General features: G+C 38.8%; 1 protein-coding gene and 1 long non-coding RNA gene across 3 annotated transcripts; one reads left to right on the forward strand and one right to left on the reverse strand.

Moving 5' to 3' along the window:
- Positions 1-1,088: 1,088 nt before the first annotated feature.
- Positions 1,089-4,841, reverse strand: LOC141375236 (uncharacterized). The gene is made up of 3 exons (XR_012382963.1): positions 1,913-4,841; positions 1,733-1,848; positions 1,089-1,619 (listed from the first exon to the last, which is right to left on the reverse strand). It is a non-coding gene; the product is annotated as an uncharacterized lncRNA (long non-coding RNA).
- A 2,451-nt stretch (positions 4,842-7,292) lies between these two features.
- Positions 7,293-9,030, forward strand: si:ch211-281p14.2. 2 transcript variants are annotated; one of them, XM_073907833.1, is made up of 8 exons: positions 7,293-7,684; positions 7,764-7,803; positions 7,940-8,122; positions 8,314-8,369; positions 8,482-8,526; positions 8,599-8,646; positions 8,744-8,897; positions 8,970-9,030. In XM_073907833.1, the coding sequence occupies exons 2-8, from the start codon at positions 7,788-7,790 to the stop codon at positions 8,978-8,980; spliced, it is 513 nt and encodes a 170-aa protein (XP_073763934.1). In that variant the 5' UTR covers positions 7,293-7,684; positions 7,764-7,787; the 3' UTR covers positions 8,981-9,030. The 2 variants fall into 2 exon arrangements, with proteins under 2 accessions (XP_073763934.1, XP_073763933.1); XM_073907832.1 differs by having other exon boundaries at positions 7,297-7,684; positions 7,764-7,831.
- The last annotated feature ends 1,930 nt before the right edge of the window (positions 9,031-10,960 follow it).

The following is a 10,960-nucleotide window of genomic DNA, read 5'->3' on the forward strand; positions in this document are numbered from 1 at the left end:
ATGTAAAGTCCAGCGCAGGTTATACTGTATCTGATTGTTTAGAAAACGCGTTAGTGATAGGCAGGTCCAATGCACAAAGACATGTTGCTTATTTCACACACATGATGTGCAGCACGAGTTATGTTTAAATATGAAAATAAAAAATGAATATGTAATAATAAAAGATTATTAGCCTATTGTGTACATGAATATAAAATGGGCAAAATATCTCTTATTGATCTCCTCAGTTTGTCAGTGTTCCTGTTTGATCAATAACGTATTTCATCAGTAATGTAGTTATGCATTTATTTTGTTTAGCCAAATGGAGTACCTTATGGGCCAGAGAATTGGGAGACGGAGGAGGCCGAGGGTCCACCGACCAAGGTCCACATATTTGTTGCTGTCCGAGGTGGAGTGTCACCAGAGGCTACGGTTATCTCACCAGGCAGTAACCAAACTTTGACATCTTCTGGCAGATGACTTAGAAACGAATGCATCCTGCCCATAAGCACTCCCCGTTGCTGTAAAAGTAACTGCTGCACTACATTTGTTTGAGAATGGGTCTTTTCAACATCCCCTCAGTTCAATTGGCCTGCCGTAAGTTCGGCTATACATGCTGTGACATCAAGCCTAGTCCGACATGCGCACAAATGCATTACATTCCCTGTGACGCCTGCAAGCCAAAATACGCTTAAACAGGAGTTCTGGGCTAAATTTGGGTTTCCAGGTGGATGTCTCTTGGACGTAAATGAGGATAGATTACAGGATTTTAGATGGCGTGAAGCTGAACTGCATGTGGCGATGCTAATTAGCAGCAGCACAGGCCAGGAGAGATCAGCTGGCAGAAGAGCCGCCTCACCTGTAGACTTATAAGCTCAATTGTTTTACTTTTAAACTGTAGAAATTTGGCATTTGACCTTTAACCTCTGGATATGATGGCAACCATTTTATTGAAATATCTTTATTAAAACACACACAGCGCTGTGCTAGGTGCTGAAACGCTTTTGCTCTGGAAATGTACAAATGTTAGGAGCTTTTTCCTGCTGTACAAGCAAAGCATTTTAGTGCATTTTTTTGCAAATTAGTAGACCTAAAGAATAAAAAACCTCAGTTTATTATTCATTTATTTTTATTTAGATTGCAGTGATGCCACGAACATTTGTATGTGTGTGTGTGTGGTTCTTTTTTACATTATAAACCTAAATGTTTGACCTTCCTCCTCGCGTTCGCAGTCGCGAAGCTCCACGGTGTGGCAGGCAACGCAAGGGTCCAGGAACAGCAGAACTGTAGAGTGGCTGATCTGGTAGAGAGAACAGGTCCGGAGGATGAAGGAGGTGTTGTAAAGGGTATTATACGCTGAACAGCTTCAGCTAGACTCCCCACACTATCGGCGAAGCGTCCGAGCGGCAGCAGCAACATCTCCAAGTTCTGGTGGTGCCTACCCTGTTGCCGTTCCAGCATATTGAAGCCGGCCTGCTGGAGGGCCAGGAATGGGTGGTCCTCCTGGTCGACGTTTCTGCGTCCAGCTCTGGGTCTTGCCTCTCCTCTCAACCATGGTGGTTCCATGGTCTCTTCTCCCTGCAGAACTACCTCTTGCTCCTGCCTACTGGGCCCGGCCGCCGAATCTTCAACCTGCGGAGCTGCATGAAATGTATTATTGTTGCTGAATAAATAAAAAATGTAAACAATTTATTCATAAGAACATTGAACAAATTGTTTTTACTTTTAATTATTTTATTTAACAATGCATTACCTTGGACGACCACCTCTAAATCACCAAACCCCTCAATGCTCAGCACTGAGAGTAGAGGCAGCGATGTCCTCCGCTGGCGGAAGGTCTAAAGTGGCTGTAGGGGGTCCTCCCTGCCGCTAATAAAAAACAGCAGGTGACCAAGGGAGCTTTGTGTTTCCCCATCTCCTGACATCATTGTACCTTTTTCAGCTTTTTCTTGTGATATCAGAAGACGAGGACACAGTCGCCGCTGTCTTCCTCCCATGCCTTTTTCACCTCAGGGAGCTTTGGTGGATTCTGACTTGTTCCATAGATCAGGGATTCCCAAACTTTTCTGCCCACGACCCTCAAAATAACAATGTCAGTGATTCGCGACCCCCAATATCTTCTGAGGTGGTTATAAATCCAGAAATCTTGCATGCAATGGCGCGCACACCAATAAACCACTAATAAACAATTCTTCGTTGAATTTTTTGTAATGTCTGTCAGTGCTGTAAATAGGCTAGAAAGTTTAACCTGGTGTTATAAAATCAATCTGCTGCATCTGACGCTATTGCTGTGTCTTTAATGTAATGTAATTACCCCTAGGGGTGCAATCCAATAGAAATAGTAACTAAAAGCTACTAAAGTAACTATATACAGTAGTACATAGTAACAATAAACAACTATATTTTTCTTTTTTAGTAGGTTATGAATAAAATATGGTAATTCTTATGGTTTATGAAAAATAAATAGATTTTTGGAAATCACCAGGCGACCCCCCCCTTCATTGTCCCGCGACCCCTCGGGGGGTCCCGACCCCCACTTTGAGAACCACTGCCATAGATGATCTGCTCGTGCGCTTTAACCTTGCCACTGAAGCGTTCAGGCTTCCTGCAACCCGCCATGTAAAAAATGAATCTGTCATGCGCACATTTCGCTCATAAAGGGAATGGATAATGAGACTGATTGGTTTAATGAAAGTTACGGCCCAAACACACCTCTAACTCATTAAGAGAATAAGCACAACCCTTTCAGACCATGCACCACGGCGCAGAGCGTGTTATCCTGTCCTTAAAATAGCAAAAGTGGATTCAGACTCGCCCTTAATGCGTTTGTGCATTGGGCTTTACGCTTAGATCATTAAAATAGGGCCCAAAATGTGCCAATGGCGCACTCTTATGAACGTGTATAGGCATGTTATAGTTGGGTCCATTACAAGCTGTGAACTGCTGATATATTTTCAAGATACCTGAGCTTTTCAGACTTTGCATTACTAATTACTTCTCAAACTGCTGAAACGGTTTATTGTTATTGGCTAGTGATGGGAAGTTCGGATCATTTCACTGACTCGGATCTTTGAGTCTTTTTCATTAAGATGAACGAATCTTTTTTCGAGTCATTTCGTTCATTTGGTTCATTTTGCCAAAATATTATTAAAATGTTACGAATTGCTTCCAAACACATCTACAACTAGCCCAAAAGGTTGATCACACAACAAATAAGTGATAAATACAATACTATAAGAAGGAGAAAATAATAACTCAATGTTGACCTGCTCTTTTGTCTATGAAGGTATTGTTGTCTCTTTGCTCAGCTCACCTCTTCATGTCTTCAAATGTCAGGGGTTCATTCACGTTACACTGACAGTCACATATAATCTTAATCAATGCACAGTCTGAGCCGATAGGAGCCATGATCATTCGTTCATCACGTGACAGAATGACTCAAACCCGAGGACTCGAGAGATGAACAGATCAATTCTTTTTCCGGCTCTAAACGCGTATGATTGGCTTCTGCCAATGTGATGAAGACTTGAAATGAACGAGACCACCTGCACAAATGTGCGCACGCGCGGATGAACGAATCACTCGCTGAGAGGACTCATAGTTCCAGAGTCATATTGAAGATTCGTTTAAAATGAACGACCCATCACTATTATTGGCTATCATCATCAAACCTTTTACACAATGTTAGATTACAGTGTTTAGTGAGTCATTCTATGAAGCGGGTGCCATTTCCACATTGCAAATTTTAAAAATTCTCATTATGAAAAACTTAAAATAAAAAAACTACAACTTGAAAGATATTTTTACCCTCCAAAACAGCTATTTTCCCACCTCAGACACAAAATCCTGATTAATTATATTGCTTTTCTTTAGGCAAGAGAGTCTCTCTTGTACCACCCCATCACCAACAACATGTATGATATTACAGTAGTAAAATAACAAACTGCTTTTCAAACTCAAATGTTTTCCAGATAATAAAATGTCCTCTTTTATGCAGACGTCAATAGAAAATCTGTAGTTTAATCAATTTTGGTATTATTAGATTTTTAACTTTGAAAAATAAATGTGACATCTCGATTGCCTCACTGCTTTCACTGAACAAACACATTCACCTTAATGCAGCTAGAGAACATCAGCAGTGTCATGCCCACTGTTGTATTCACACAAGTTGTATGAGAATAAGCTACAGGCTACAGATTTATACTAATTCATTACTGCTCTTTTTCAGCACGACTGACTGAAGTTTTAATATCATTCGACATCATAAAGCAGCAACTGGGCCTGATTCTCACAAATCAGCAAAGACACTACAGCACTCAGCTGTAAACGTGATGTTCACGGTGTAAACGCATTCGACCTTCCTTTGTCCAATTTATTTGATTTAGAAAAGCTTGAAAATCAACTAAAGGAGCAGCCCAGACAAACGAGGAAACTGGGAGGTTCAAGCTCTTGCGCATTTCAAAGTATTTTAAGTTTATTTAATTTATTTTGCTGCGTAGGTCGCCTACTTTGGAATCATTGGTGTTTTCCACTAAGCAGTGTGGCGTATCCCGGGAAAGCTTTTGGCTTACTCCTTGACTAAACTAATTAACTGCAGCGGGGCAAACCCAAAAGTGGCCTATCGTGCACTCCCCCTTAGGACTGTCGTAGTCAGTAAGTTAGTTTTAAATATACATTTCAATACAACTAGGGGCCGTTCCATCTGTGTATTTCTTTGAATCATTAACCAGAGAATATAAAATCAATATATAATATAGTTTTTAGTCTCATTTAGGTTGTACTGTTGTGAGGGCAAGCATGTTACTTTTGTTTCTTTAACATTTGTACTTGTTCAAAACAAACTGTCTGAATATTGTGTAATCACAGATGCAGTGAGGACAAATGTCCATACCAACAGCACCACTGATAAAGAGCTGGAAAAATACATTACAAGGTGGCTACAACTTGCTCCTGGTAGGGACGGAGAAAGGAAGCCTCCAACACGGTGACTGAAGCTCTGCACAAGACTTTTGGCCAGCGGAGAAATTAAAATGGTCGTGCCCAACTGAGTCTGGTTCCCTCAAGGTTTTTCTTCTTCACTCCCATCAGGTGAAGTTTTTTTTCCCTCTCCGCTGTCGCCACTGGCTCACATGGTTCAGGATTGGTAAAGCTGCTCATCGATGAATTTGCTCTTCAGTGTTTGAACTCTTAGTAATGATTAAATCACACTGAACTGAGCTAAACTGAACTGAACTTAAACACTAAAAACTGAACTACACTGTTCCAGTTACTATGACCATTTATGTGAAGCTGCTTTGACACAATCTACATTGTAAAAGTGCTGTACAAACAAAGCTGAATTGAATTGAATTGAAGGAGAGAAACACATTTTAAGTGTATTAAGATGTTCCCTGATACTTGGGCAATTTGATTCTTTCATTTGCAACATATATTAGGGCTGTCAAAATTAGCGTGTTAACGCATGTGATTAAAATAAATTAAATATTTAATGCGTTAAAAAAAATTAAGCAGTTGCAGTTTTTTTTTTTTTGTCCTGTTGTGGCTGACGTGCAGTCTAGGGACGGTGCTTGTATGGAGGTGACCTAGGCGGGCACCTTGGGCAGCAGAATAGTGAGCAAACCACCCGTCTTCACTTTCGGTACACTCTTAATCAGTATTATCTTAATCATATAAGCGGAGTATTGGTGTCCATGTAAACGTACTCAGTAAAAATGGCAGATGAAGTCGCAAGCTGTCACAGACGGCCCTATTCTCTAATCTGCGTCCATGAGTGCTCACATTTCATAAGTTTCACAATGCAGTGTCAGAATCCTTGCTTGTAAAATACAGCCATACTTTAGAGCGTGTAGTTTAAGCAAATTTGATGAACGTCATCATGCGTGTTGATGAAACTGAAGGGATCCCTCCCTCGCTCACCGGGCCCGCTGTATTACGCGCGTGTCCACTTAGAATCCAACATGGAAATCATTTTTGTTTGTTATTGACTGATCGTTTTGAAATCCAAATGCCTGTACTTTTATTTCTGTAATAAATAAATATTTCTGTAATAAATAAAACGTTGTGATTAATCATGATTAATTACAAAAAAGTGATTACGTTAATTTTTTTAATCATTTGGCAGTCCTTTATATATATATATATATATATATATATATATATATATATATATATATATGTGTGTGTGTATATATATGTGTGTGTGTATATATATATATATATATATATTAGCACTGTCAAAATTAGTGTGTTAATGCATGCGATTAATTTTAAATAATTAACGCGTTAAAAAAATTAACGCAATTAACGCGTTAATTCAGGTTTTTTTTACTTCTTGTTGTGGTGGACATGGTTGTGGTTTCATGCAATTTCGGGTGTTTCATTTTTAACTTTCGACTTCTGTTGTAAGTTGATACCGCATGGCGAACAGAAAGAAAATCCTCCGCATTTCGTGACTCGGTGTTCCTTTAAGGTAAGGTTCCTATTAAGGCTACACGGTAGAATTTTAATAAGAGTATTATCTTAATCATATTTAAATCGGAGTATTGGTGTCTTATGTGAATGTACTCAGAACGTCTGGTGAAGTCGCGAGCTGTCAAAGACAGGGCATTACTCTGCCTTTCAGCATGAGCCTCCAAGTTTAGCATGTTTCCTCATTAAACGCAATGAAAGCGTATGCGTCGCGTTGTTGTGTCAGAATCCTTGTGAAATACAGTAATACTTTAGGACGCTTAGTTTAGGACGCTTAGCAAATTTGATGAACGTGATCATGCGTGTTGAATCTGAGGGGAGGCGCTCCAGTATGGAAGGCCGTTGGGGCCAAAACGTCTGCAGCGCGTTGTGTGTGTCTGTGTGTGTGTCTGTGTCAGGCCCGTTGAGGGGTGTCAGGGGTGGAGTGAGCGACGTATCTGAGTAGGGGGGAGAGGGGTGTGCAATGTATTTAACGACCGGTTTGCAAGAAATTATCATTCATTTGCGGGCATCCGGGAGTCTCTGTGCACTTGCAGGATACTCCTAGTCTTAGCAACTGGATGAATGTAAAGGAGGATTAAGCAAAATTGTTTCTACTCTATAATTAATGTTCTCAACTCACAGCAATAAAACTGTACAACGAGTGCAACAGTTTATATTCTATAGTTTATTATTATAATTTTTAATTTTCCATATCTGCAATTCCTGTATTTTGGCATTTTTTTGCAGTCCACTTAGAATCCAACATGGAAATCAATGTTTTCTTTATTGGCATTGATTGTTTTGAAATGTAAATGTCATTAACATGCCTGTGTTTTAATTTCTGTACAAATTTGGCTGTCAAGCCAGGGGTCCGTTCTTCGTACGTCGCTAATTACATCCGAGATCAAAATACACATCCAAGATGATATAATCCTGCTAATCATTATCTGGCTAATTAGGTTCTTCGAACACACCGGTTGTTTCTGATTAGTATGGCTGGATTGAATGATCTGAGATTGTTGCGCGTTCATGCGCGGGTTTAAAAGGCACTATGTATCGATGGTAGAAACAATGATTAACAACATCGTTAAGGAATGGCAAAAGAGCGTGCGACTTTTTTCACACAAGCGGAGCAAGAGCTCCTCATTGAGGGTTATGGTGAATTTCAGCATTTAATAAAAACCTCTGGGAATACATCAAAAGCGGCGAAAACCAGAAGAGAGGGCTGGGAAAAAGTTGCAGAAAAATTGAATGCGTAAGTAATGTATGTGCTAGAGGTTAATACTCTTACAATAATTTGTGATAATGACATTTAGACTGTTTTATTTAATTAGAGCCACCACGGGACCCATAAGAACATGGGAGCAAGTAAAGGTAAAATACAAGAACATTCTACAAAATGGTAAATACATTTTAAAATATAAAGTACGTTTCTTTATTGTGTGTGTGATCATTTGCACATAGAAATAAAGTGAATAATGAGGTGTTTTTTTTTTTTTTTTCCCATCAGCTACTAGGAAAAGGTGTGAACAAAAAAAAACGGGTGGTGGTCCTGCACCTCCACCTCATACCCCGGCAGAAGAGCTTGCCCTTGGTTTTAATGCAAACAGGCCAATTGTTCAGGGCATACCAGGGGGCAGCTCTTCCCTAGAGCCACAGCCAGGGACCAGTAAGGGCACCACAGTCATCACTGGTAAATAGGATTTGAATTATGTTTCTACATTGCAGTTTTTAATCTAAATGTCATGTATACAAATTTTAAAATGGTATATTAAATAGTTTTGTATTGCCGTAAAGAAAGATGGCTAAACTTGTTTGTATAGTTGTTAGATTTATGTTCTCGTGTAGCTCATTATGCTGTATTTCTTTATTTTATCTGTGAAGTTTCTAATGATACACCTACACTTGTATCAATTCCATTTGAAGTTGTGGCAGAAGTGGTAAGTGGACTGATGCTAGGCTACATTTATTTTAACAATCTTTCAATCAGTAGTTAAGACTCATGCCAACCACTTCATGCATATATTTATATATTTTTCCCTTAATGCACAGAACAGTGAGGAGACTCTTTCAGATGAGTGTTTTGAGGAGTTGACAGTAAGTGCATAATCAAACAATGTCTCCAATCATAGTGTGTATGTGTAATTACTTTATTTTTTTTCTCTGCAGGAGTCCATGCCTTCTAAGAGGCCTTTTGACCGGCACAGTGATAAAGAGGTAGATTGTACAGCAGTTTTGATTTAAAAAAAAAATAATTAATAAAAAATAATAATTTAACTGTATGTTTTTAATTTTAACTCTCAAAATGGCACAGGGTGACATTCGTTCTCTATATAAGAGGAGCCTCCAACATAAAGTGGAGTATTTAGAGCTTAAAAAACAAAAACTACAAGGAGAAATCGAGCTGCAGCAACTAATGAAAACAAAAATGGAGCTAGAAATACAATTGTTGCAAAAAGAACTTCAGAGTAAGTACTAAAACAACATTTTCACACTGGGCCACTACTGTTGACCTTGCATAATTTTTCCTCTCTTTGCAGGCAAAAGATGACGTGTGTGTGTGTGTGTGTTATAAAAAAATTTAATAAATGGTACTAAACATTATCGGGTGCGTTTTATTTTTTGTCTTCGTAATTTTAATACAATTTCATCAAAAATGATGTGCCACAATCCTGTCGTGTGCAGCTCTGCCACTGGGTTGGTCCAAATGCACTGGCTGAAGGTCATTATTATGCTGCACTGGCACCACATGGATTCTCTCCCTTCTAATGGTAGCAATATTGTGCAAGACTGTACATGCAACAATAATATCACATGCCCGGTCAGGTGCAACTCGCAGATGTTTCAGACATTGAAATCTTCCCTTTAGGTGGCCAAAGGTCATTTCAATGCGTGCTCTTGTCCTGACTAGAGCTGCATTATAGCGAGTTTCTGGCCCAGGGTTAGGGTCAGGGAATGGGGTCATAAAATACTGCCTACAAGCATAACCCCTGTCACCAAGCAGGATTCCATCGTAATCACCTGTAGAAGGCATTTATGTTAGGGTCTTAATTTGGATAAAAATAAACTTTGTTCTTTTTGCCTTACCGCGTTCAAATGATGTGTATAAATGTGACTCTCTGAAAATTCTAGAGTCATGCACAGATCCTGGCCATTTTGCTTCCACATTTGTGATATGGTACATAGAGTCACACACCATCTAGGACACACACACATTGTTATATATATATGTGTGTGTGTGTGTGTGTGTGTGTGTGTGTGTGTGTGTATATATATATATACACACACACACACACACACACACACACATATATATATATATATATATATATATATATATATATGTGTGTGTATACACACACACACACATATATATATATATGTGTATACACACACACACACACACACACACATATATATATATATATATATATATATATATATATGTATGTATACACATATATACACACACACATATATATATATATATATATATATATATATATATATATATATATGTGTATACACACACACACACATATATATATATATATATATATATATATGTATGTATACACATATATACACACACACATATATATATATATGTGTATACACATATACACACACACACATATATATATATATATATATATGTATATGTATATATATGTGTGTGTGTATATATGTATGAATGAAATTACTTACCTGCACATTTATACTGTGAACCCCTTTTCGGTTCACAAAATCTCCTTCATTAGGGCCAGGGGGGGCCTTGATTTGAATGTGTGTGCAGTCTATGGCACCAATCACATTAGGGAAGCCTGGGGCATAATCAAATTTATTTAGGCGTGCACATATTAACACCATCTTCATTAGTAATTTCTAAATATAAGGTACCTGCAATGGCGAAGAAGCTTTGTTTCACCACTTGTGGTCTTAAGTGGCTAGGAAATACAACAACACTTCCTAAAAACTGCTTCAGTGCCAGATAAACTTTGCGAATAGCACGACAGACAGCACTTTTGGACAAATTCTCTGCATCCCCGATGGTATAAAGAAAAGTGCCACTCGCAAAGTATCTTAACCCGATACACACGGTTTGTGCTGATGTTAAAGCCCGACTCCGACGGGTCAAACTTTTAATATGAGGATCCAACAAATTTACAATGTACATGATACCCTCACGTGAAAAACGATATCGCTCAAAAAGTATATGATCCTGCTGCGCTAAAGGATCATTTCTCTGTTTCAAGACGCGGTTAATTCTAAAAGCTCGTCGTATTATTAGCGCACCTTCCGCAACAGGTTGCTCTCTTAAGAACGGACAAGACATGACTGCAAATGCAACAGATTTCCTGAATCAGCTGCGCTTAAAAAGCCGCGATCTAATCCTGTTTACATGAAATAAGCCTGCTTCCGACCAGGTTTGAGTTGCCAGACCTGTTGCTATGACAACAACTCTCGGAAAACTTTTGAAGAACGAAATGATCCTGGATCGTGTCAAATCGTCAATATCCAAATCCAGCTA

Source organism: Danio rerio, chromosome 7 (genome assembly GCF_049306965.1).
Source record: "Danio rerio strain Tuebingen ecotype United States chromosome 7, GRCz12tu, whole genome shotgun sequence".
Classification (NCBI taxonomy): Eukaryota; Metazoa; Chordata; class Actinopteri; order Cypriniformes; family Danionidae; genus Danio; species Danio rerio.

Bases quoted from the DNA above. Each gene is read 5' to 3' on its own strand.
- si:ch211-281p14.2 (XM_073907832.1), top strand. From the start codon at position 7,524: ATGGCAAAAGAGCGTGCGACTTTTTTCACACAAGCGGAGCAAGAGCTC. The intron at 8,123-8,313 runs GTAAATAGGATT...TTATCTGTGAAG, and splicing joins GGGCACCACAGTCATCACTG to TTTCTAATGATACACCTACA. The intron at 8,370-8,481 runs GTAAGTGGACTG...CTTAATGCACAG, and splicing joins TTGAAGTTGTGGCAGAAGTG to AACAGTGAGGAGACTCTTTC.